This window comes from Gracilinanus agilis, chromosome 1 (genome assembly GCF_016433145.1).
Source record: "Gracilinanus agilis isolate LMUSP501 chromosome 1, AgileGrace, whole genome shotgun sequence".
NCBI classification, from domain to species: domain Eukaryota; kingdom Metazoa; phylum Chordata; class Mammalia; order Didelphimorphia; family Didelphidae; genus Gracilinanus; species Gracilinanus agilis.
The window spans coordinates 540,479,416-540,505,901 of NC_058130.1; the positions used below are offsets into that span (position 1 = coordinate 540,479,416).

Sequence of the window (26,486 nt, forward strand, 5' to 3'; positions counted from 1 at the left end):
CCACTGCCACTCAAGATGTGTTAAGCACCAATGGCTACCAAAATATTTATAGTAGTTCTTTGTGTGATGGCAAAGAATTGGTAACTGAAGGGATGTCCATCAATTGGGGAATGGTTGAACCAGTGGTGCTATATGATTGTAATGGAATACTATTGTGCCATAAGAAACGATGAACAGGATGACCACAAAAGACGTGGAAAGATCTGTGTGAAGTGACCAGAACCAGGAGAACATTGTACAAGGCAACAGTAACAATACATGATGATCAACTGTGATTGACTTAACTATTATCAGCAATGCAAGATCCAAGACAGCACCCAGGGACTTGATGAAAAAAGGCTACTCATTGCCACAGTAGGAACTGATGGAGTCTAAATACAGATTGAAGCATATCATTCTTCACTTCATTTCCTTCATTAATTTTTTCTAATATGAGCAATATGATGATGAACATAGAAATACACATTGCATGATAGTACATGGACAACCTATATCATATTACTTGCTATCTTAGGGATGGGTCTCTGAGAGGTAGGAGGACATGGATTACAAAATGTCATTAAACAATTGTTAAAAATTATATCAAGGGGGCAGCTGGGTAGCTCAGTGGAGTGAGAGTCAGGCCTAGAGACAGGAGGTCCCAGGTTCAAACCTGGTCTCAGCCACTTCCCAGCTGTGTGACCCTGGGCAAGTCACTTGACCCCCATTGCCCACCCTTACCACTCTTCCACCTATGAGACAATACACCGAAGTACAAGGGTTTAAAAAAAAATTATATCAACATGAATCTGGGTAAATGTTTTTTTTTTTAAGTATCAACGACCAATAGGTGAAGAGCTTCATCTCTTCTGTTGTGCCTCACTTAAGGTAACTTACCTGCACTGTCCATTGTTTTTGTCACACTCTGGGGCAGTGGCACTTACAGCCCCTATTCTGGAACAGTTGCAAACTTTGCACCCAACCAATGGGTGGTAACTGAAGGACTGCTTCTCACATACTTCACACTGAGGTTTGACTGTGCGAGGAGGACAGATGCACTTTCCAGTCATCTCATCACAAAGGCGCCGACCACAGTGACACACTGACGAGGAGACAAATAAATCTATTTCAGTGGGAAAGCCTTATTTTATTGTGTACTATTTATGTCTCTCTCTCCCAGGTCTGTGGAAACCAGTATGATGACTATGTAACCAAAAGAAATGCTTCAAAGGGACCTGACAGATGGAAAGCTTTGCCTTATGCTCAAAGAGTCACTTTCTGTGGATATTCTGAAAGAGGTCTCCATTCTCAAGACTATGTCTCACTAGCAACCTAATCTCATTCTCTTCGATCTATGGGTGACAGTCCATATCATCTAAAAAGCTACCTCTCTCATTAACAGTAGATGCTCACAGTATTAATGAAGTGACTCTAGAAGCAAGCTACAATTAACTTGTAGAGAGCTAGGACTTGGAGATAGAAGTCTTAGGTCTGAATTTTGACTCTGACACTTATTATCCCTCTGATTTAGGATAAGCCACAGTGTCTTCATCTGTAAAATGAGAGTTGGGCTAGATGACCTGTTGGTTTTCTCCTAGCTCTAAATCTATGAGTCTATGATCCCAAGGTCATTTTTCTTCGCCAGGGTGTCATTTTGTGTGGGGAAATGGGCTCAACATCAATGTCCACATGACATGGCAGAAGCAATGCTGTCAGTGCAGAGGTATGACTCCTACTCAGGAACTCCATTTCATGCCTCTCCTAAACTCTCCCCAAGCTACCAAATAACTTTGATCTCTAGGTAGTGGTCTCAATTTTGGATGAGGCAAATCAGAGATTTCTTTTCTAAGTAGCTAAAACTCATTTCTAGGCCAATGGTAAAGAGACCTGGGCTTGGAAACCAGGACATCTCTAAGCTTCTCCTGGGTTTTCCACCTGACTTCTCTTCATATTAGAACTAGATGAAAAATCAGGGATGAAAGTGACCTAAGAGATCTGAATGCCCTCATTTAATCCCAGCTTTGCTATTTACAACCTGTGTGACCTTGAAGAAATCATTCATTCTTCTGGGTCTCAGCCTCTTCGTCTATAAAATGAGGGGGTTGAACTAGATGGCACCTGAAGTCCTGCTGTATAACTGTCCTCATTTACTCATTTACTACCTGGACTGTAATTCCTTTGTTTTGTGAATAGAACTGAACTGAGGTTTTTAAGACGTTTGGTGCCTGAGGTCACTTATTCCCATCCTTTTCTCCTGACAGCACTGATTGTGAAGCATGAGTCACACATCTCTACCTTCAAAGTAAACAAAAAACTGGAGAAACCATTTAGCTGAGGGGAGAATGGAAAGCACCTCAGGATTCATGGAACAGGAACTCACATTTGCAGAATGGAAAACCATAGTAGCCAGTTTGACAGCGGGTACACTGACGACCAATGACGTTGGGTCTGCATTGGCACTGTCCCCCCTCTGGTTTACACGTAGGATTGATAGCCCCCATCACGTGGCAATCACAAGGCAGGGCTCCATTGTTATAGAAAGCGACCAGGGAGCGGGCCGAGTCCTTACAGAATCTAGATGACGTCAGAGGGCTAGGAAGAAGACAAATAACATCGTGTCATCCTCTGTGCTGCTCTCAGAAACCATCCCTATTAACTGCTGCCGCATCACTGATTCAAAAGCACAGATGACAAATTTGCACAGATGGGCATCCTGAGAGGTCAATTTAGCAAATTGGTCAATTCAGGGAAAAGACATGTTCACCAAAGCTTCTGGATTTGTCATTCTGATTTTGGCTCAGCTGTTGTTACTAGGAAAGCAGCAGGAAGGCTGGATGATTCAAGGGCATAATGCCATTCAGATAACAACTTCACTTTAGATTTGGATATGTATGGCAGATTCAAGTTTTCAAGATCTACAGACTCCGATAGGATAGGCTATTTCCCAAAGCAATGCTTACTCAATATAAAAGCTGTTTCCTCCACAATTATTGATAAAATCAAATGACTTGTCCACTGACTTCTTGTGAAGCATGTGATAGCCGTAGCTCTCTGCTGGAACAACTAGGACCTGGCCCTGAAAATAAAATAAAAACAATGTCTTTGTTTCAGACACAAAAACAGACATTAGAATGTACTCAGTGAGGTCAGCATTCTAAGAACAATTCTCCTTTAGAGAATAATTTGAGATTTATAAAGGACTTCCCTCATAGCAACCCTATTTAGATAATAAACGGATTTTTGCTCCCATTTCATTGATAAGGAAATGGAGCTAAGAATTTAAACTAGTCGACTAACAAGTATCAGCGTCAGAAACTAAGATCAAGATCTCCTTTAGCAATAAGATTATGTCCACTTTAAGACATATTTTGCTCTTTGGTCAGTAGTTTATGTATATATTAAAAGTATAATAAAATAAAAGTGACTCAGACAGTCACCTTAGTCTTCTCTAAGATTGATGGGACTGTCTTTAAAGGTAATTTCTCCCATTAAAAAATATTTTTTCTATTACATCACTTTGTCTCTATAAAATATAAAATGGTAACATGATATTATTTCAATATTTATTTACAGAAATTGTCCCTGTAAAATGCTACATCAGTATCAAGAACTAGGTAGGTTGAAATACTTATATCTTAAACTTAAAGTATGAATGAAAACATTAAAAATAAATTGTAAATTAAAAAAACACAGGACTCGCCCATTTTCCATTTTAAATTGTTGTAATATTTATTAAGGGGGAAGGGTAGGTGGTGCAGTAGATGAGAGCACTGGGCTTGGAGTGAGGAAGACTCATCCTCCTGAGTTCAAATCTGATCTCAGACACTTACTAACTGTGTAATCCTGGGCAAGTCACTTAACTCTGTCTACCTCAGTTTCCTCATCTGAAAAATGAACTGGAGAAAGAAATAGCAAACTCTCAAGTATCTTTGTCAAGAAAGCCCCAAATGGGGTCATGAAAAGCCAGATATGATTGAAAATGACTGAATAAATAATGAGCTTTGTTTGACATATGTCGAGTATAAGATGTCACTGGGCTATCTAGGTGGAGAAATAGCTAATAATACTTGTAATACATGACTGTGTTTAATTAATATATGCACACAGATGTCAAGTATATACCATTATATTATGTTTGATATATATTTAAATGTTTACAAACTCTTAAAATTATTTGTACTATTTCTTGAACTATTTGAAAAAAAAAACTCCTATCAAGATATAATTAAAGGGAGAGCTAGAAGGCTGAATGGATAGAGAGTCATGTCTGGAAATGGAATATCCTGGGTTCAAATTTGGCCTTAGACTCTTCCTAGTTATGTGAACCTAGGCAAGTTACTTAACCCCAGTTTGCCTAGCCCTTACCTCTCTTCTACCTTGGAATCAATACTTATGATTACTTCTAAGACAAAAAGTAATGTTTTTCTTAAAGATATAATTTTTTTCAATATAATCTTATTTTTAAAAATATTTTTCCATGGTTACATGATTCATGTTCTCCCTCTCTCCACTCTTACCTTCCCCCTCCTGGAGCTGACAAGTAATTACACTGGGTAATACATGTATTATAAAAGATATAATTAAAAAATGGCAAACCAAAGACAAATGAAGACAAATGAAGATGAAGTCTGAAAAGAAACAAAATGAACATACCAGCATCAAGGACTTTCCATCTGGAACCTTCACAGTTACTGAGAATTCTGGTTCTCGCATGTCCAAGTTAGTTTGGCTCTCTGCAATCACTAAGTTTCGGCACCCAAACACTTGTGGGCAGAAAGAGGCACTGAAAGAACCTGTACAAAGATGGAATCAACTAAATTAATCATTTATCAATCACTACTCCATGACAGGCACAATACTGGGAGTTAGACAGACAGAAAAAAAAATCAAGACCAGTTGTTGCCTTCAAGGAGCTTACCTTCTAAAGGTGGAGGCAATTTGCAAATAGCAAGTCTTACCTTATTGTTATACTAGACATATATCAGCATATATAAGATTCATGCAAAATAGATATAAGGCAACTGAAGAGGGGAAAGCATTTCAACTGTAGAGGGGAAATCTGAGGCAATCAGGTTTTTTTTTTTTTTTTTTTTTTTTTTTTTTTTTTTTTTTTTTTTTAAACCTTACCTTGCATCTTAGAATCGATACTATGTATAGGTTCCAAGGCAGAGGAATGATAAGGACTATGCAATTTAGGCTGTGATTTGCCAAGGATCACAGAACTAGAAAGTGTTTGAGACCAGATTTGAACCTAGGATTTCTCATCTCTGGGACTGGATCTTAAACCCGTGGGCCACCTAGCAGCTCCCTCCTATAGAGTCTTGAAGGAAGACAGGGATAGATCGAACTCTAAGTTTAATAAGCATGTCATCTACATTTCTCCCAAGTCATGAAGTCATTCAATCAACAAGATTTAAATAAATGCTTTTTATATGCAGTGCCCTGTCTATGTTGTTGTTGTTGTTGATGTTGTTGTTTTTCAGTCACGTCTTGATTCTTCATGATCCCATTTGGGGTCTTCTTGACAAAGATTCTGGAATGGTTTGCCATTTCCTTCTCCACTTTAGGAGAGGCATGAAATGGAGTTCCTGAGGATGAGTCATACCTCTGAAATGATAGCATCACTGCCACCATGTCTTGTAGGCATTGATGTTGGAGAGGGAAAGCCTATTTTTCCTTGTAGAAAACTGAGGCCAACAGGACTGAGTGACTTTCCCAGGCTCATACAGTTAATAAGTGTTTGAGGCTGGATTTGAACTCAGGAAGATAAGTCTTTCTGACTCCAGGTCCATTACTCTATCTACTGTGCCATCTATTTGCCCAACAAATGACAACAAAATGGTGGGAGTAAAAAGAAAGACAAAAACACTCCCTTAGAGGAGCTCATGTTGAAAGTGGAGGAGATGAAATGTACAAAATTGGATATACAAGATATGCACAGGGTAAATGGAAGGTAATAGCAGAGAAAAGACTGGACCAATAGTGTCAGAGTTGGGGGAGACAAGGAAAAACTTCCTGCAGAAATGAGCCTTGAAGGAAGCCAGCAAGGCAGTGAGGAGGGAAGAAGACGGTGGTGAAAAGAGAGAACATTCCAGGAATGAGGATCAAGATGGTGAAAAGGCAAGAAATGGGACATGGACTATTAAGTGCAAGAAAGCCATTGTCATGGGACCATAGAATATAGGGAAGTGAGAAGAGTGTAAAAAAATTATAAAGGTAGAAAGAGCCCAGGTTGTACAGGATTTTAAAAACCAGAGGATTTTACATTTGGTCAAGGAGATAATAGGGAGCCATTGGAGTTTAATAAATGTTGACCTGATTAGACTTGCTCTTATGAAAAATCCCTTTGGCTAATGTGTGAAGGGTGTTCCCAGAGTTGAGAGGGGATGTGATAATTAGATTAAGTCTACACTGCCCATCTTTAGATTTAATCACCAAAGGTGAGAACACCTCAAATTCTGGGAGGTTCATAACCTAAGTGTGCTAGAATCAACTGACTGCCTCCTAGGCAGTACTATGAGAATTGTCTATTGTGATTGGACATGTAAATTAGGAGGGAGGAACAGGAAGTGACGCATAAGTGATCCCTTTAAAAGGAGAAGGTCCTCAGTCAGCTGAGGTCTTTGGTGGAAGAGAGCATCTGGGGAGCATCTGGTTCATGGAGGAGTGTTGGAATGCTGAGACTCTGGTGGGACCTCTGACTGCTTCCCTTTGAATTATCACGTGGGTAAGTTAGGCTGACTCTTTCTCCTCCCTTGGCATTTCTGGAGACTCTACCCTCAGGGAAGCCTCTCTTGCCTCTCTAATTGTAAAAGGCTTTGTGGCTAGAAGCCTTGTTTAATTAACCTCTGTGCTCCTTTGCTGAGCCTCTAAATTATTACCTGGTCTCGGCCTCTGGTCCAGGCCAGAGTTTCTCTCTCTATTTTCCTACCTTCAACCTTCCTAATTGTAAATAAATCACCATAAAAGTCAATTTTGACTTGAGATTATTCTTAATTGAGGATTGATAATAGTTCAATCCTCTGGCAACCACCTTTTAATATATTGAACCCATAAAACCCCTTTTTCTCCCTTTCAGGGATAAAAGTATAGAAACTGATGAAGAGGTGATAGTGTCCAAGTAAGAAATTATGAGAGGGGCAGCTGGGTAGCTCAGTGGAGTGAGAGTCAGGCCTAGAGACGGGAGGTCCTAGGTTCAAATCTGGCCTCAGACACTTCCCAGCTGTGTGACCCTGGGCAAGTCACTTGACCCCCATTGCCCACCCTTACCACTCTTCCACCTATGAGACAATACACCGAAGTACAAGGGTTTAAAAAAAAAAAAAAAGAAAGAAATTATGAGAGTCATAGCTGGATGAGAGTAGAAAGAGAGATGTCTGAGAGACATTGTAGAGATAGACTTGATAGCACTTGGCAGGTGTGAGTAGTGAGAATGAAGAAAGTGGTAAGAATGAGCAGGACAGTGGGGTGTGTGACCAGTAAAGGAATAGAAAGGGAAAAGTCAAACAATTAGATCTAAACCTCAAAGAGTTCAAAGGAGGACAGAAAAGATCCCCATGTGGATAAATATCTATAGCAGTTCTTTCTGTAGAATTAAGCACTGGCTGTCACTTAGGGAATGCTTGAACAAATTATGGCACATAAACATAATGGAATATTTTCTTTCCATAAGAAATTATGGAAGGGAAGGTTTCGACTCATAGAAATAGTTACTGCTGATTCAATTCAATCAATTAACTGAAAAACGTTAAAGTGTCTACTTGTACCAGGTGTTGGTTTTTGTTTTTGTTTTGGTTAATTATTATAAATATTTATTAAATAGCAGGGGTATACTGCTAGATAAGACATTAAAATGTTAATTTAGTGTCTCTGCCATCAGGTTTACAACTTAAAAGAAGTCACATATTTAGGTATGTTATTAGTCTATTTTACAATTTCTTATACTTGTAATTTTAGCAAAAAGGTACAGCAACATAACACTTTATTTAAAATATACTTTTAATAGTCAATTTCCCTTAAACTTTAATATGTTCTCCTTATATTTTTAGTTTATTTCTATGAGAAATGGTACTTACTCATGTGTAAGTAAGGGTTCTGGTTTATTTCAGAATACTTAATTTCTTACAAAAATGAAAGTTTCTGTTCTCAAGAAACATATTCTACTGGAGGAGATAGCATGTATATAGAGCAGGGGTTGGCAACCTTTTTGGCTGTGAGAGCCATAAACGCCACATTTTTTAAAATGTAATTTCATGAGAGCCGTACAGTGCTCACAGTGCGCGCTCCTGTAACAGACCCTGAAAAAAAAATTGACTTTATGGCTCCTGCAGAAAGAGCCATATCTGGCCCTCAAAAGAGCCAGAATAGAGAATAAATGCAAAGCAGATGCAAGGTAGTTTAAGAATTCCTATAAAGTGAGCAGAACCAGGAGAACAATTGATTTTATAATATTTAAATTATAATAAAATTGTAAAGACAAACCACTTTGATATAGACTGAGGAACTCTGATCAATGTAAACCCCAAATACAAGCATGCTATGCATCTCCTAACAGAAAATCAATCAAGATGCAGAATGAAATACTTTTTCAGACGTGGTCAAATTAAGAATTTGTTTTGCTTGACCATACATATTTGTTATAAGGGTTTGGCTTTTCTTTTTTAATCAAGAGTAGAAAGGAAAAGAGGAGGAAAGAAAATTAATTACTCATTAGTAATAAATTACTAATTGAAAAAAATTAAATTTAAACACTTAATTTTTTCAGAAAAGAGAATGGGGTGTCAAAGATGACACTGAGGTGGAAAACCTGGGTAACTATAAGGATGGTATTGTCCTTGATAGTCACATAGTGAATTTTGGGAAAGTGGTAAATTTGAAAGGAAAGATGCTGAGTTCAGCATTGGACATGCTGAGTTTACTCTGTCTATATGACACTCAGTTTGTAAATCTTAATAGGCAGTTGGTAGAGCAGAACTGAGGCTCAGGAAAAACAAGGACTTTATAAATCATTCTGGAAGTCATCTGTGTAGACAGTAATTGAACCAAAGAATGCCTCAATGTCTTGGCAAGAAAGGAGGAACCTGAAGTGTTGGAAATATACACGGTAGCTCACCTGACCACTGCTGCCCTCCCTCCACAACCACCTGAGCAGGAAATGTTGGATGATCTGGTTGACAAAAATGGACAATGAAGACATACTGGCCGAGGTGTGGCACTCTTCCTCTCAAGGTAACTTGATTCTAGGAAGGGAAAAGGCAAAGAAAGAAATTTTTGAGTCTAACAGCTACTGTTGATTCAATTTAATCAACTAATTAAAACGAAACACATTAAAGTGCTTACCCATGTGCCAGGTGTTAGATATACAAAGATAAAAAATGAAAATTTCTTTTCACAAGGAACTAATTTTCTACTGGGGGAGATGGCATGTACATAGAGAATAAATGCAAGACAGACACAAAGTACCTGAGAGAGGGAGGGAGGACACTAGCAGCTAGGGCAATCATGGAAGGCTATCTTTAGAAGGTGATGCATGAGATTGGCCAATATGACAGTAAAGGAAAATAATAAATGCTGTAGGGGATGTGGCAAAACTAATGCATTGCTGGTGGAGTTGTGAATTGATCTAACCATTCTGGAAGGCAATTTGTAATTATGCCCAAAGGGCTTTAAAAGACTGTCTGTCATTTGATCCAGGAATATGACTACTAGGTCTGTATCATCCCAAAGAGATAAAAAAAATGGGGATGGACTTGCTTGTACAAAAATATTTATAGCTGCTCTCTTTGTAATGGGAAAGAATTGGAAACTTGAGGGGATATCACTCAATTGGGGAATGGCAGAACAAATTGTGGTATATGATGGTGATGAAATACTAGTGTCCTCTAAGGAATGATGAGCAGGATGACTTCAGAAAGATCTGGAAAGACCTACATGAACTGATGAAATGAGCGGAACCAGGAGAATATCATACACAGAATCTGAAATATTGTGGGATCAAATGTAATAGATTTTGCTACTAACAGCAATGCAATGATCCAGGATAATTCTGAGGGACATATAAAAAGAATGATACCCATCTCTAGAGAAAGAACTGTTGGAATAGAAATGCAGAAGAAAACATATGACTTATCATTTATTTATTTGGGTTTTTGACTTGGGGTTATGGTCTTATAAGATTATTCTCACAAAAATGAATAAGATGGAAACAGGTTTTGAGAGATAATTCATGTATAACTGAGTGGAATTGTTTGTCAACTCTGGGATGGGGGAGGAAGAGTGGAGGGAGACAACATAAATCATGTAACCTTGGAAAACTTATGTGTAAATTTGGTACTGGAATAAAATAAAGAAAAAATCATACACAAACAAAAAGAAGGTGATGCATGAGGGGGCTCAGTGGATTGAGAGCAAGAGTAGAGACAGGAAGTCCTGGGTTCCCATCTGACCTCAGACACATCCTGGCTGTGTGAGCTTGGACAAGTTACTTAATCCCCTATGCCTAGCCCTTACCACTCTTCTGCCTTGGAACCAATACATGGTATTTATTCTAAGACAGAAGGTAAATTAACAAAAAATAAAGGTGATGCATGAGATTCTTGAAGGAAATAAAGGAATCTATGATTTTCTTCACTTCAACAAATATTTATCATGTTTCTAAAACCTACAAGTCTTATGCTAGAAGCCATGTTACAACACAAAGACAAAAATGAAACAGTTTCTGCTCTCAAGGGCATGTAGGTAGGGACCAAAGATGACCTTTAAAGGATCTGAAATCTCTACAGTGAGGGTACCCCCTGGACGTCTGTGGAGCACAACCCAGGTTCACCAGAACAACTGTGAAATTTTGTGAACATTTACATCCTAGCAATCAACAAAGGCTACAAATCAAGACTTAGTTTATGGATTATTGACTATCTAAACTCTAGACCAGTGGTGTCAAACTAAAAAAGAAATGAATCCCTGAGGGCTGCATATATTGACTTAGAAAACCGCAAATCAACATTATTTTTTGTTGAGTTATATTTTAATTTATTTTGTTAAGCATTGCTCAATTACAGTTTAATCTGGTTGGGTCCCACTCCAGAGTTTCACATTTTGACAGCACTGTTCCAGAAATAAGAAAGCAATGGAGAAAATCTTAATAATACAGATTCGACTTAGTGCATAGTGCTTTAGACAGCTGATTGTTAAACATTTACTAATAAACACACACCCTCCTCCTAGTCTTCAACAGTTTCTATAGCTAAAAAAGTCATCATCCATCAACTCTACGGGCAATCTGGGTGATGAGCCCCTCTGAAATCTTCCTCAAATCAGACATATAGTCAATCACTGTGCCTATTACTCAAAATCTTCCCAGCTTAGTAATAGACCTTGCCAGAATTTGAGCTTGGCAGGCAGCGTATTCAAGAGTCCAGGGTAATCTCTTCATCAGTGAGGAATATTTTCATAGATGAATAACATCTTAGTATGATTATGAAAATGTTTTTGACCTCATGGCCACTAAACTCTCAAGGTCCAAGGACCATATTTTGATAATGACTGCTCTAGGCTACAATACAAATTTCTCTCCCAATCATTTAAAGCTTTCTCCAATCTGACTTCTTCCTAATCTAAATTCACACTACTTCTCTTAATAAATTCTACATTCCAACTAAGTTCCCTTATGCAGATTGTATCTACTTACTACAATATAATCTCTTTAGGTGTGTGTGTGTGTGTGTGTGTGTGTGTGTGTGTGTGTGTACATTCTCTCCATGTCCAGCCCAGTGTGTTATATATAACAGGCACTAAATAAATATTTGTCAAATTTAGCAATAAAAGCAGTTACTACTAGAGAGACCTGGAAAAAGGGAATTTCACTGAAGGCCGGGGAAGTCAGGACAGAGCCTGACTTTTTGGAAGCCATATATTCATTCAGTGACCATAAGTACAAGAAGTGAATGAACTACCTGTGGTGACTTCAGGATGACTCCACGGAACCCAGATGCAGATGGTAAGGGATCCTGGGGCACGAAGGGAAGCATTCCGCCCTTTACGGCATCCAAAACTAATGCTGTTGGAGGAGTGTCGTGTGCTAAAAGGACACAGGAGGAACTAAAAATAGAATTTTAAAATAATTCTTTTTCTGAAGGACAGGGCAAACCTCGCATTACTTCTAGACAACAGGAAAACAAAGAATGTCCAGCCGACAGCCCTCAACTGTGATTCCCTCTAGTTCTGATTTAAAGAGTACTTGTGGGCGCATGCTTTCATTTTGTCCTCATCCACCCCTGGGAAACATGCTGGATGGTTATGATGACCCCTGATTTGTTGATGAAGAAATAAGGTTCAGATAGGTTCGGTGATTTGCCTAAGGTCACCCAGTTTCTAAGGACCAGAGCTCCAACTCAAACTCATGCCTCCTGACTCTTTTAAGTTGAGGACTCTACACTCTTTTTGTTGATGTTCAGTATTTTTAGTCACATCCAGCTCTTTGTGGCCTCATTTGGGGTTTTATGGACAAAGATGCTAAAATTGTTTGTCATTTCCTTTTCCAATTCACTTTACAGATGAGGAAACTGAGGCAGACAGAGTGAAGTGAATGGGCCAGGGTTGCACAGCCAGTAAGTATCAAAGGTCAAATTTTAACTTAGATCTTCCTGATTACAAGCCCAGCGCCATAGCACCGTACCACTCAGCGAAAAGTATAAGGGGAGGTATAGAAGACAAAATACAAAATGATCAGCCATAGTGTTGGGAAAAGAGCACTAGATTTCAAGCTAAGAGATCTCAGTTTGATTTCTAGCTTTACCACTTACAAGCCATGTGAGTTTGGACTTGCATTTGCTCTCTGGCAGCTGGATAATGCCATGGAGAGAGTGCTGGAACTGGAGTCAAGAAGACCCGGGTTCAAATCCAGCCTCTGATACTTCCTAACTAGATGACCCCGAGAAAGACATTTCACCTGTCTGTCCTGTTTCCTCAACTGTAAAATGAGGATCATAATAGCACCAATTTCACAGGACTTTTGTGAGGATCAAATGAGATAATATTTATATTGCACTTAACATAGCTCCTGGAATACAGTAAGTACTTAATAAATGCTTTGTTTTTGTTGTTTCCTTCTTTTCTTCCTCAGCCTCAGTTTTCTTACCTGTAAAATGATGGAGGCTGGACTAACTGATCTTTGAGGCCCCATCCAGCTACAACAGTCTATACCTCTAGCTCAAGAATTTCATGGGACACATGCCATGTGTGTGTGTATGTGTGTGTGTGTGTGTGTGTGTGTGCGCGCGCATGTGTGGATTTATTTCCAGCCTGAGTATTCTAAACAAGAGGCTATTTTTAATTTTTGCTCAAAGGCCCTGAGGCAAGCCTTTAGCCATGGTCTGGCCAATGCAACTGGCCAAGATGCGGAGAAAAATCTGATATCTCACTTTCGTGTGAAGCCTGAGCAATAATGGCTGGAACACCCCTAGCTGGAGAGGCTAACTATCCTATTAGTGGTTATGAGGATAATCAAAGCAAAGACAGACTATGCAAATATAACAGATCAAAACTGATACTATAAAAATGATTAACATTGTAATATGAAGATCTCTTCAAAACCACATAGATAAGGAACAGAGAGGAGTGACAGAGAGTATTTAATTTATTTCAGATTCACACAGTGATTCTCATTAAATCCTCCCTAATTTCTCATAGGTCTTGGCCTAAAGAACCAATGTATACTTTCATATTTTCATATAAAGATTTTTTAAAAATCCACAAAACCCCAAACAAATCCATTAGGTAACCAAGAAGGCTGTGATGATATCACTTTTAGCAATGAGGAGCCTCAGACATGAAAAGAGAGATGATCGGACTTGACCAGTCATGTAGTGAATGAATCAGAGCTGAATAAGGCTCAGAATAGAACCCGGGGAGTGCTGAGTCTATGCTACTTCCTCTGAACACTAATGTTTCTGCTTCCTGATTCTGTGGCCTTCTGAACAGATTGCAGAGATTAAGCTTTTGATTTTGTTTTATAACAAGCATTGACCTTGAACAAAATGACCTATGATCATAGCAGAAGTCAAATGCAATATTTCATTCATAAAGAGATTAAAACATCCTGCCAGGCACAACTCTAAGTTCAAATCTTTCTTTGTGTTAGAAAAGGTTAAAGATGAGAAAAAACATACCTTTGATTAACAAATTGCCCATAACTAGCAATGCAGTGCACACTGGGTTTCACATATTCTGTAGAGAATTCTCCCACTGGTATAATACAGATTCGGTGCTGTTGAAAGAAAATAATGCAAAAGGAACTTAACATTTATGAGTTGTCTCAGGTAAAACAAGTTTCATTCAAACAGAATTATTTTGTAACCCCATGAAACATATTCTATCTCATAAATTAACTTTAGTTAAATATATTAAGCTCCAATATTATGGAAGTCTTTCTGGTATCACCCTATGCATTTTTCTTATTTCTCTTGGAGAAATGGTGATGAGGGAAAGTGGGGAGCATATAGGTGGCTCAGTGGACTAAGAGTCAGACCTAGAAACAAGAAGTCTTAGGTTTAAATCTGTCCTCAGACATTTCCTAGCCATGTGTCTCTGGGCAAGTCTCTTAATCCCCATTGCCAAGCCCTTAAAGTTCTGTCTTGGAACTAATATATAGTATAGATTCTAAGAGGAGGGAGGGAGGGAAGAAGTAAAGGAAGGAAGGAAGGAAGGAAGGAAGGAAGGAAGGAAGGAAGGAAGGAAGGAAGGAAGGAAGGAAGGGAGGGAGGGAAGGAGGGAGGGAGGGAGGGAGAGAGGGAGGGAAGGAGGGAGGGAAGATGAGTCAGTCAGCACACTCTTCTCTACTATCTGCTACTATTCTTGGTCTCAATTCCATAGAACAAGCAGTCCCTCCCAAGATAAACTCATCACTTCTAATCTCCTCACAAAACTATGCTGCCAACTCAAGCCCTGACTGACACCTCCTCCCTCAGCCTTCTTCCCTTAGATTGGAGGGCTGGAGAGTGGAGTACCAAACTCCTCCTAATGCCTTCCTTTATAGAGAGCAGATGCTAGACTCTCTCAGGTCACTACTCCAGTATGTACCTGCTGTTCTTCCTGGTTTTTATGCCACAGAATAAATCCTCTCTCTCTCCCTCCAAGCCTCTCTTTATATATTGTCTCTCCTCCATTGGATTGTAAAGTTCTTGAGGGTGGGGATTGTCTTTTTAATTAACTGAATCCCCATATACTGAGACACCTATTAGGCATTTAATGTTTATTGGATGAATTAGATAGAAGATGGGATTACAGAATAGAACCTTAAACTAATCCTGGGCAAATAGGTGGAAGAGAACCAGACCTAGAGACAGGAGGTCCTAGGTTCAAATCTGATCTGAACTTTCTAGTTGCATGACTTGTGCAAGTCATTTAGCTCATATTACCTAGTCTTTACCATTCTTCTGTTTTGGAACCAATACACAGTATTGACTCTAAGAGAAAAAATATGAAATTTTAAAACCAAAAACAAATAAAAAAACTAATCCATTGATCACCAAGCTTGTGCCTACTATGTGTCATGATAGCTACTATATTTACAACAGTGAAATGGTCCCTGCAATCAAGGAACTTACATTCTTAAATATTTTAATCAATAAATCACAATTCCTCCAATCCTTGCATAAGCCCCAAAATGGAAAGAGAGAATTACATAGATCTGAAATGAAAACATTTAAGTGACTCACATTTTAAAACAATTGCCTTCATTAATAAAAGACTAGTAATAATAATAACATAAATAGTAATTAGCATTTATATAGTTCCTTATGGTTTGTACACAAGATATCTGGAAGGTTAGGTGCTACCATATCCCCATTTTTCGGATAAGGAAATCGAGGCCTAGAGAGATTAAATTACTCATCCTGAATCACACAGTTAGCAAGTGTCTGAGGGCATGTTTAAAGTCTAGTTGCTTTTGAAGTCTTTCTGCCTCAAAGGAAAGAATGACAAAATAAAACATCACCTTTAGCAGCTGGCTAAAAAGAATATATTGACAAGGTATTGAATAAATATAATGGCTCTCTTCCCCAAGAATGCTCTCTTGAAATGAAAAAAAAAAACATCTCACAGATGATGTATATGCCATTTAAATTCCAAAGCACTGAAACATGGTGAAGTGAATTTTTAAAAATAAATTTCAAACAGAATCTATGAAAGGAGGGTGGGTTTGGAATGATGCTATTCCAATTAGAAAAATTCAGTCAACTGTCTTTGGAAACAAGAACTTTGTCTCAATGATCATCTGAAACATGGAAATTATCCTTTGAATATAATAAACTCCTCTTGGAGTACAGCAAAAAAGTATCATTTCTCTGAACTGAAAAGCTAAAATGGCTCCCTCTGGCTTTCTAGTTAGGAACTCTGATGAAGTCTGTGTTGCAGGGACAGGTGCACTGGCTCCTTGGCATGTGTGTCCACAGAGAAGTCTATGCATGCCATTTCTGACATGGTTTCCATAGGTTCACCTTCACAGCTATATACTTAAGTAGTATCATATATATAGTATACATTATACAACAGTATAGTATTTATTAGTTATATATTTTAAAAATATATATATATATATATACATACACTAGTTAAGCAGAATAGGTAATAAATACTCTAGTTTCCAGGAACTAAGAAAAATAAACTCTAAAACTTTATTTTCTTGCTCTAAGAAAGGTGTGAATCACAGAGTCTCTGAATTAAACTGCTCCCTTTGTCTCAGTAGAAAAAATAAGGAAGTTAATTCCCCAAATAGCTAATGCCTAATTTTCAGGAACTAGAAAAAATAAATTCTAAGACCTTTATCTTCTTCCTCTAAGTAAGGTGTGAATCACAGTTGTTAACTTGAGAGTCATCAGATTTAAACTAGTCCTTTGTCTCAGTAGGAAAAATGGGGAAGTTAATTCCCTGGATTGTATAGAGAATTGGAGAAGAATGAGTTAAGTGGGTCAGGATGGAGAAATCAACAGCCATGAGCGTTAGAATGGTTTTTACCACTTTGTGTGTTATATTACAAATTCTCAAAACAATATTTACTGAATGGAAGTTCATTAAATTCAGAACCTCATACTAGATGCTTAGATAGGCAACATACTAAAAGGAGGAACAGTCCTCAAAGCTCTTCAAAGAAAGTGAGAGAACATGAATCTCCATAAGAAAGGATACATTGGAAATAAAGAAACTATGTCTATTTATAAGTACTGGAGGAAGGGAAATTCAGGAGCAACTAAAAGGAGGGCTAGGAGAAACAGGTGGGCTTCTTGTTTACCCCAGTGCCCCAAGTATTGCTACAAAGTAAGCAGATTCCTTAAAATAAATTTGCTGGTTTTATGACAAATTTCTCTTATAAAGGTCAAATTTACCAAATATATAAAGAACTAAATAAAATGTATAAGAAACCAAATCATTCTCCAAATGGTCAAGGGATATGAATAGGCAGTTTTTAGATGAAGAAATCAAAGCTAACAATAATTATATTTAAAAAGTTCTAAATCCCTCTGATTAGAGAAATGTAAATCAAAATAACTCTGAGGTACTACCTCACACTTAGCAATATGATAGCAAAGGCCAATATGACAGTAAAGGAAAATAATAAATACTGGAGAGGATGTAGCAAAACTGGGACATTAATGCATTGATGGTAGAGTTCTGAATTGATCCAACCATTCTGGAGAGTAACTTGTAATTATGCCCAAGAGGCTTTAAAAATGCCTGCCTTTTGATCAAGCAATAACACTACTAGGTCTGTATTCCAAAGAGATAAAAAGAAATGGGAAAGGACTTGTTTGTACAAAAATATTTATAGCTATGCTTTTTGTGGTGGCAAAGAATTGGAAACTGAGGGGGTGTCCCTTGATTGAGGAATGGGGAACAAATTGTGGTATATGATGGTGATAGAATACTATTGTGCTGTAAGGAATTATGAACAGGATGATTTCAAAGAGAATTGAAAAGAACTACAGGAACTGATGCAGAGTGAAATAAGCAGAATAGGGAGAACGTTATACACAGTAACTGAAATATTGTGGGATGATCAAATGTGATAGACTTTGCTACTAATTAGCAATGCAATGATCCAGGATAACTCTGAGGGACTTATGAAAAGGAATACTATTCACAGTTAGAGAAAGAACTGTTGGAGTAGAAATGTAGATGAAACATATAATTATCACTTGTTTATATGGGTATATGATTTGGGGTTTGGGTTCTATAAGATTACACTCTTATAAAAATGAATAATATTGTGTGAGACAGAATTGAGTGTGATATTCTCAGCTTACAAAGGCTGGTTTGTTACCTTTTATTGATTGTCCTGAATCCAGGATAAGCTTGGAAAGGAGATTTATGAAAGAAGAAAGGGCAATAAACAGTTCAATTGCTCCCCTTACGTCACCTGAAGTGGGTTGCAGGCACAAGTGTCAGGGCCCAGTAGAGGGAGACGAGGTCTGACAGGGGAAGGGGTGACCCTTGTGTTGGGAACTTGTATATATTGCCTGTTTGCTGCCTAGTCAGTTGGCACTTCTTAGCCCATCATTGCTCATTTCAATGAAGGGAATAAACAACTGCCTCTTTCTACTCTTACCTTCTGATTCCAGGTTTTCTTTATTTGAGTGAGTGGGGCACTTGTGATCATTTTTATCTCACATAGTTGAGTGGGGCATTTGTCATCATTTTTACCTCACACAATATGGAAATAGGTTTTGGGAAATAATAAAACCTAGTGGAATTGCTTGTCAACTCAGAGAGGAGAGATAAGAGGGAGGGAGACAACATGAATTATGTAACTTTGGAAAACTTATGTGTAAATCTGTTACTGGAATAAAATAAAGATAAAAATTTTAAAATTAATAAATATACATAAATAAATTTGCCAAAATTGGGTAGAAGAACTGGTGATTTCCAGCTAGCAAGAAGACAATAACAATATTTTTCATCAACTCAAGTCTCCTGAATTATTAAAGAGTAACAAAGGAGAATGTTTCCTTATGGTGGTTTGTTTGCTTTGTAATGTTCTCAAACAATATGCTTAAAACACACAGGAGGGGCAGCTGGGTGGCTCAATGGATAAAGCCAAGCCTGGAGATGGGAGGTCCTGGGTTCAAATGTGACTTCAGACACTTCATAGCTGTGTGACCCTGGACAAGTCACTTAACCCCCCATTGCCTAGCCCTTACTTCTCTTCTGCCTTGGAACAAATATACAGATTGATTATGAAATGGAAGGGAAGTGTTATCAAAACACACACACACACACACAGTGGGACATAATGACCAGACAATCTAGTTATGGGAAGTTTGGTTCAATGATAAATTAAGAGGAATTTCTGGTTCTTTTACAAAGTTCTTATTCTCCAAGATAATTTCCTATGTAATCACTCTTTCCTTATGATCACTCTCCTTCCCACTAGCTTTCTTTTCTGTTGTGCTCAACATTCAAAAAGGTATCCCTTTTTAATATGATACTGAACAGAGAGATTTTATTTTTTCTGCCAAACATGGCTGCTTTAGTGTCAATGATCAATGATGATGGTATATAGTTGGTTGTTGCTATTGTCCTGGAGCTATGATTTCATAAGTGTGGGGAATTCCTAGTATGGAAACTCTATATCAAGTTGTAACAAAGCCTTTTAGAGAGTTGCCTGAGGCACTGAGGCATTAAGTGTGAATGTTTTGGCCAAGGTCAAGGGGATAATGTTAGGTTTGGAATCAGGAATTGTTGATTCAGTTCCTATTCTGTTCAGATATAGCCTCTATCCTCACTAGCTCTAGCTCTAGCTTTGTGACTTTGGGCAAGTCACGTAATCTCTCTGTGCCTCAGCTTCCTCATCCATAAAACAAGGATTATAATAATATTTACCTAATGGGGTTGTGAGGATAAAATGAGATAGCATTTGTAAAGTGCTTTGCTAATCTTAAAGAGCTATATAAATACTATTATTATTATGATTAGCTAATTTATGTAAGGCATATTGTTGTTGTTCAGTCATTTCCTGCTCTTTGTGACCCCACTTGGGGTTTTCTTGGCAAAGATGCTACAGTGTTTTATCATTTCTTTCTCCAGGTCATTTTACAGATGAGAAAATTGAGGCAATCAAGGTTAAGTGACTTGCCCAGATAAGTATCTGAAGCCAGATTTGAATTATGAAGCTGAGCCTCTCTTGAAACTCAATCTTCCAATCCACCTAGCTGCCCACAACAGGCACATGACCACAATGAACTAATAGTAATAGTAGTAGTTATCATTTATATGGCACTTTAGTAGGTTTACAAAGATTTTTATGAATATGATCTCATTTTACCCTCACAACCACTCTGAGAGATAGATTTTATTTTTAATTCCCAATACAGTTGGGGAAACTAAGGACCACTGAAACTAAGCAATTTAGTTTCAACCTAGTCAATACTGGGTATTGGTTCTAAGGCAGAAGAGTAGTAAGGGCTAGGCAATGGGGTGTTGAGTGACTTGCCCAAGGGCATATAGCCCGGAAGTATCTGAGTTCACATCTAAACTCAAGTCTCTCTGATTCCAGGTCTAGCACTGTATCCTCTTTGTCACCTAGCTGCCTCTAACTTAACTCTTTCTCACTTTCATTTACTATTTAATATCCTCTTTATGAAATGAAGCATCACAATCATATGTCACAACTTATTTAACCATTCCTCAATTAATGGGCATCCCTTCAATTTCTAGTTCCTTGCCATTACAGAGGTGCTATAAATATTTTAGAATATATAGGTTTTTTTCCTTTTTCCCTGATCACCTTAGAAAATAAGCCTAACAATGTTATTGCTAGTCTAAAGGTATACAGTTTTATAATTCTTGTGGCATAATTCCAAATTGCTCTCCAAAAAGGTTAGATCAGTTCCCAATTCTACCAACAGTGTATGTCCCCTTTTTTCCCTATCCACTCCAACATTTGTCATTTTGCCCTTTTGTTTTTTTAGCCAATCTGATAGGTATGGCATGATATTTCAGAGTTGCTTTGATTTGCATTTCTCTAAACAGTAGTGATCGAGAGCACTTTTTCATATAGTTATATATATATTGTTCTATAAGGAATGATGATGAGTAAGTAAGTTTTTTTTAAAAGCATGGAAAGATGGGGCAACTGTGTGGCTCAGTGGATTGAGAGCCAGGCCCAGAGATGGGAGGTCCTGGGTTCAAATCTGGCCTACGATACTTCCTAGCTGTGTAACCTTGGGCAAGTCACTTAACCCCAGTTGCCTAGCCCTTGCCACTCTTCTGTCTTAGAACAAATACCCAGTATTGATTCTAAGATGGAAGGTAAGGGTTTAAAAAAAACAAATGAATAAAAAAATAAAAGCATGGAAAGACCTACATGAAATTATGAAGAATGAAATAAACAGAACCAAGAGTACATTATATATAGCAACAGAAATGTTTGAAGAATGACTTTTACAGGCTTAGAGATGGGAGGTCCTAGGTTCAAATTTGACCTCAGACATTTCCTAGCTGTGTAACTGTGGGCAAGTCGCTTAACCCCCCATTGCCTAGCCCTTACCACTCTTGGAACCAATACAAAGTATTGGTTCTAAGACAGAAAATAAGGGTTAAAAATAATAATAACGTGTTTGTCTACCTCCAAAGAAAGAACTGATAAATAGAAACATGAAGACATAATTGTATATATTCACATATCTTTGTTTCAAATGATGCTCTCTCTAGCACAGGGAGAAGAGAGAGGAAAATATATGGAAATTTAATGCAACAAACAGAAAAATAAATTTCTAAAAAAGAAAGAAAGAAACAATAATAAGTAAATCATATACCAGAAGGAAATGGGCCAAGTGTGCCTTCAGCTGGATCCTTGCATCTGCTAAGAGTTCATACACAGCAACACGGTTTAGGTCATCAACCACAAAACTCCGACAGAGGAAGCTGAAAAGAAGGACCAGAATTCAAACCTTCATTTCCTAGAATTTTGCTCATTTTTCTCCTCTCATTGAGGCAGTTGATTTTTTTGAATCTCGCATACTCTCACCATATGGTACCTTTTCTCCTGGCTTAAGAATTCAGTAGAGGCACAGATTTTCAAGTGTTGAGTATATAAGAAAAGTAGTAGGAGATATCCTCAAAGTGAATTTTTCAACTAGAAGTAATATTTGAAATATCAGCCCCAAACCTACCTTCCAAGTCTGTCTTTCTATCTCCTATCTCCATCTGTTCTGAAAGAATACCTTCATCATAGCCATAATCGTAGGGTTAATTGTGCCCAATCTTTGGTAGAGATTTCTGAGCTCATGTTTAGAACTCAGCCAGTGCCAGACACACTATACACTGACCCCAACATAGTGATGTCACTGTAGTCCTCTTCAAGTACAAATACAACAAACCAAATCATAGTTAAGAGTGGAAAGGAATCTTAAAGGCCATCTAGGCTAATCCTCTCATTTTAAAGGTATGGAAATTGAGGCCTAGGAAGTGACTTGTTCAAGGCCACATAGGTAGTAGTCTAAAGTGGTAGAAAAATAATTCAAACTCAGGTTCTTTTATTACAGCTTTCTTTCAATTGTACCAAACTCCCCCCAAATGTGGCACTATGCCAGAGTTTTCAAAGAAACCTGTCATTTCATAGGTGTGGGCTTCAAACACCAATTCATATTTTAGTAGAACAAGCAGCCAATCTACAAGGATTTGTTGAGATCAATTATACTATATTTTAGGAACTGAGGATATACAGCAAAGGAGCTCCTGCTCACATGAAGCTCATATCCAACACGTACCTATCTAAGTATATGGGGAACATATCCAAAGAAATTTTGGAGGGAAAAGCAGCTAGAAGGAAGCGACCTGGAAATGTCTTCTGCTGCAGAAGGTGGTGTCTCCCCCCCCCCCCCCCAACTCTTACCTTCTACCTTAGAATAAATCTTTTGTATTGATTCCAAGGCAGAAGATCAGTAGTGGGTAGGCAATTGGGGCAACTGACTTGCCCAGGGGAATCACACAGCAAGGAAGTGTCTGAGGTCAGATTTGAATCCATACTAGGGGATTGTCTAGACCTGGCTCTCAATCCACTGCTGCCCTCAAATTAAGTCTTAAAGAGAACTAAAGATTTCAAACATGGCAGATGAGGAAGGACAATGTATCATGCATAGCAGCCAGTCAATGGAAAGACACAGAGATGTCTTTGTCACATGCGTGAGGAACACCAAAAAGACCATAATGTGTTAAGTGGCTGGAAAGGTAGGATGGGGTCAAGTTGTAAACAAAGGAGTTTATATTTGATCCTAGACGCCAGAGGGAGCTATTAGAGTTTGTGGAATTGGGGGAGTGACACCATCTGCACATCAGGACAATCACTTTGGGAGCTGCGCTGAGGATGGATGAGAATGGGGAGAGGATTGAGATAAGAGACCCATTAGGAGGTTATCAAAGTAGTCCTAGTAAAGGGGATGTGGTCCTGAATCAAGGAGGAGACTATAGAGTAGAGAGAAAGGAATGGATGTGAGAAATACCATGGAGGTAGAAATGCCAAGATTTGGAAATTCAGAGGAAGGATGGGTTTGGTGGGAAATATAGTAAGTTCTGTTTTGGATACACTAAATTGGGATAACTTTGGGACATCCAGGTGAAATATCAATAGGTAACTCATAAACCAGGACTGGAACTCAGGAGAAAGAGAGGGCTGGATCCTACAGACCTGAGAGCCAGCTGCATAGAGATGACAGTAGAAATCATGGAAGCTGACAAAGCCACCAAATGAAAGCATGTAAAGAAAAATGACAAGAGGGCCTTGAGGTTCATGCAGCAAAAGATACTGAGTGAAACAATTAAAGTTTAATTAATATTAAGACATATTAATTAACATGAAAATGTATTAATTAACATATCATTTGATATTAAACTAATATCAATTAATATAAACATTACTAAAATAATTAAGAAGTTTAAGTTTTAGAGGAAAGCCAAAAAAGGGAGAAGTAGTCAATAGTGTCAAAAGCTGCAGAAAGGTCAAGAAGTCTGAGGATTGAGTGAGGGCCATAAAATCTGGCAATTAAGAGATCATTGGTGATTCTGGAGGGAGTGGTTTGAGTTGAGGAGGCTGCAGAGAATAGCCTGGTGGGTTAAAAAGCTGCTAGTGATAATCACGACAGAACTTCCACCAACGCATCCCATCTGCTTAGGTCTTGCTCTCAGTTTTTCCATATTTTGTTATGAAATTCTTAATTCCCCTGACCATGCCTGCAGGTTGGCAAAAGCAGCTTTTGATGATGTAATTACAGAACCAGATACATGGAGCAAATGATGAAGTGGGAAGCCAAACTGAAAAGTGTGAAGTGTGAAGGTGAGAAGTGAAGGAAAAGAGAGAAATTGGAAGCCACAATTTTTTAGTGTTCTTTTTACGTATTTGGGTGAGAAATGGAAGAATCAAAAATGGTAGGTCAAAAGCTTGGAGAGATGGTAGGGTCTAGGTGGGTCAGGTTGGTGGCACAATGGTTAGTGCACCAGGCCTGGAATCAGGAAGAATCATCTCCTAAATTCAAATCTGGTCTCTACTAGCTGAGAGACCCTAGACAAGTTGCTTAATCCTGTTTGCCTCAGTTTCCTCATCTGTAAAGTGAGCTAGGGAAAGAAATGGCAAGCCACTGCAGTATCTCTGTCAAGAAAAGGCCAAAAGGGTTCACAAAAAGTCAGACATAATTGAAATGACTCAATAACAAGTAGTCTAATGAGCAATGATTATTTTTTTTTCTACTTTACGGAATGGACATGATTTGTCATGAGGAGCTTCCAGTGAGGAAAATATTTCTACCAGTACAGATCACTATCTGCTCTATAGTTTATAATCTCAGAATGCTTCCTGGAGCAAAAAGAGATTAAATAACTTGCAAAACTTATAACACAGCTAATATATATATGTCAGGACTTGAAACCAGGTCTTCCTGATTCTGAGACCAGTCCTCCAGCCATAACATCACCCTCTTTATCAAAGTGATGAATAAGATGTAACTCATCATCCTAAAGATTTATACCTCTTAAAAATACAAATCATGGGGGCAGCTGGGTGGCTCAGTGGATTGAGAGCCAGGCCTAGAGATGGGAGGTCCTAGGTTAAAATCTGGCCTCAAACACTTCCTAGCTGTGTGACCCTGGGCAAGTCACTTGATCCCCATTGCCTAGCCCTTACCACTCTTCTGCCTTGGCCAATACACAGTATTGACTCCAAGATGGAAGGTAAGAGTTTTTATTTTTAAAAAATAGAAAAAAATACAAATCTTTAATTCAAAGGAATGAATGTCTAATGATGGAACTTTAGGCACATGTAAGATGTTATTTGAGAAGGTGGTAAGGGGTTGGAACCCCAGGCTCCCCAAGAATTTATTCATAAATCTGCCCCTGTCAGTGGTAAATGACACTTGGAAATAATTGGGCTGGAGATGAATGATAGATTGTTAAAGCTTTAAGGGATCTTAGAGAACATCTAGTCCCACACTCATTATTCAGATAAGTTCATCCAAATTGGAGTTAAGTGACTTTTGCAAGGTCAAAATATCATTACTGATGATAATCATGGGCCCTCCAAGTGAGAAGTGGACACCCAATCCAATCCATAACTGAATTTGCATCCCCTCTGATACAAACCTGAAAAATACTCATTTGGTCTTTGATAGAAGACCCTTGGGGAGAGGGATCTCAGTGCTTGCCAAGGCAACCCAGACCACTCTTAGAGAGCACTAATGATCAGAAAATTTTTCCTTTCACTGAAACTAAATTAGTCTTTTAGCAACTTCTACTCATTTGTCCTGGTTCTGACTTCTGGGGCCAAGCAGAACAAGGCTAATCTCTCTCCCCTCTATTGGTCCAGGTATTTCAACTGATCTTCATAGTGTATGAACCTGTGACCCTTCATTGGCATGGCTTCCATCCTTTGACTATAATTCAGTCTATCAGTGTTCTTGCTACAAGATGCTACTGAGAACTCTACACTATACTCCAAGGGTAGTCTGACTTTATTGTTAGTCATTTCAGTGGTGTCCAATTCTTTGGGATCCCATTTCAGGTTTTCTTGGCAGACATACTGCCAAGGAACAGTTTATCATCTCCTTTTTCAGCTCATTTGAAAGATGTGGAACCCAAAACAAAGAATGACTTGTCAGGATCATATAGTTAGATCTAAATTATCTAAGAGTCTTGCAGTCAGATCTGAACTCAGGAAGAGAAGCCTTATTGACTCCAGGCTCCCATGCTATGCCCTGAGACACCTAGCTGCCCTACAGTGGGACTTATCACCTCCCTCTTCAGAGACACTTTGCCTCTCTGAAAGCAGTCTCAAATTATAATACATTCTTGTCTGTTTTATCATTCTTCTGACTCACATTGAGCTTTCATTTACCGTCTATAACAATGTCCGAATCTTTTTCAGACAAACTGCTGTCTTGCCAAGCTTTACTCATCTTTTACATTACAAGGTGATTTTTTTGAACCCAAGTGCCAGACTTTACATTTAACTCGATTAAAGTTTAAATTTA

The 26,486-nt window shown here is 38.3% G+C and overlaps 1 protein-coding gene across 1 annotated transcript in view; it reads right to left on the reverse strand.

Annotated features, from left to right (window-relative positions):
- The window catches only part of LAMA3 (laminin subunit alpha 3), a 337,939-nt gene that overhangs the window by 113,240 nt on the left and 198,213 nt on the right, over positions 1–26,486 (reverse strand). The window contains exons 28-35 of the mRNA XM_044682964.1: positions 21,786–21,894; positions 14,145–14,242; positions 11,931–12,075; positions 9,092–9,218; positions 4,633–4,772; positions 2,940–3,055; positions 2,360–2,571; positions 877–1,081 (exon numbers count right to left, since the gene is read on the reverse strand). Coding sequence (XP_044538899.1) covers positions 877–1,081; positions 2,360–2,571; positions 2,940–3,055; positions 4,633–4,772; positions 9,092–9,218; positions 11,931–12,075; positions 14,145–14,242; positions 21,786–21,894 — 1,152 coding nt within the window. The remainder of the gene's footprint in view (positions 1–876; positions 1,082–2,359; positions 2,572–2,939; positions 3,056–4,632; positions 4,773–9,091; positions 9,219–11,930; positions 12,076–14,144; positions 14,243–21,785; positions 21,895–26,486) is intronic.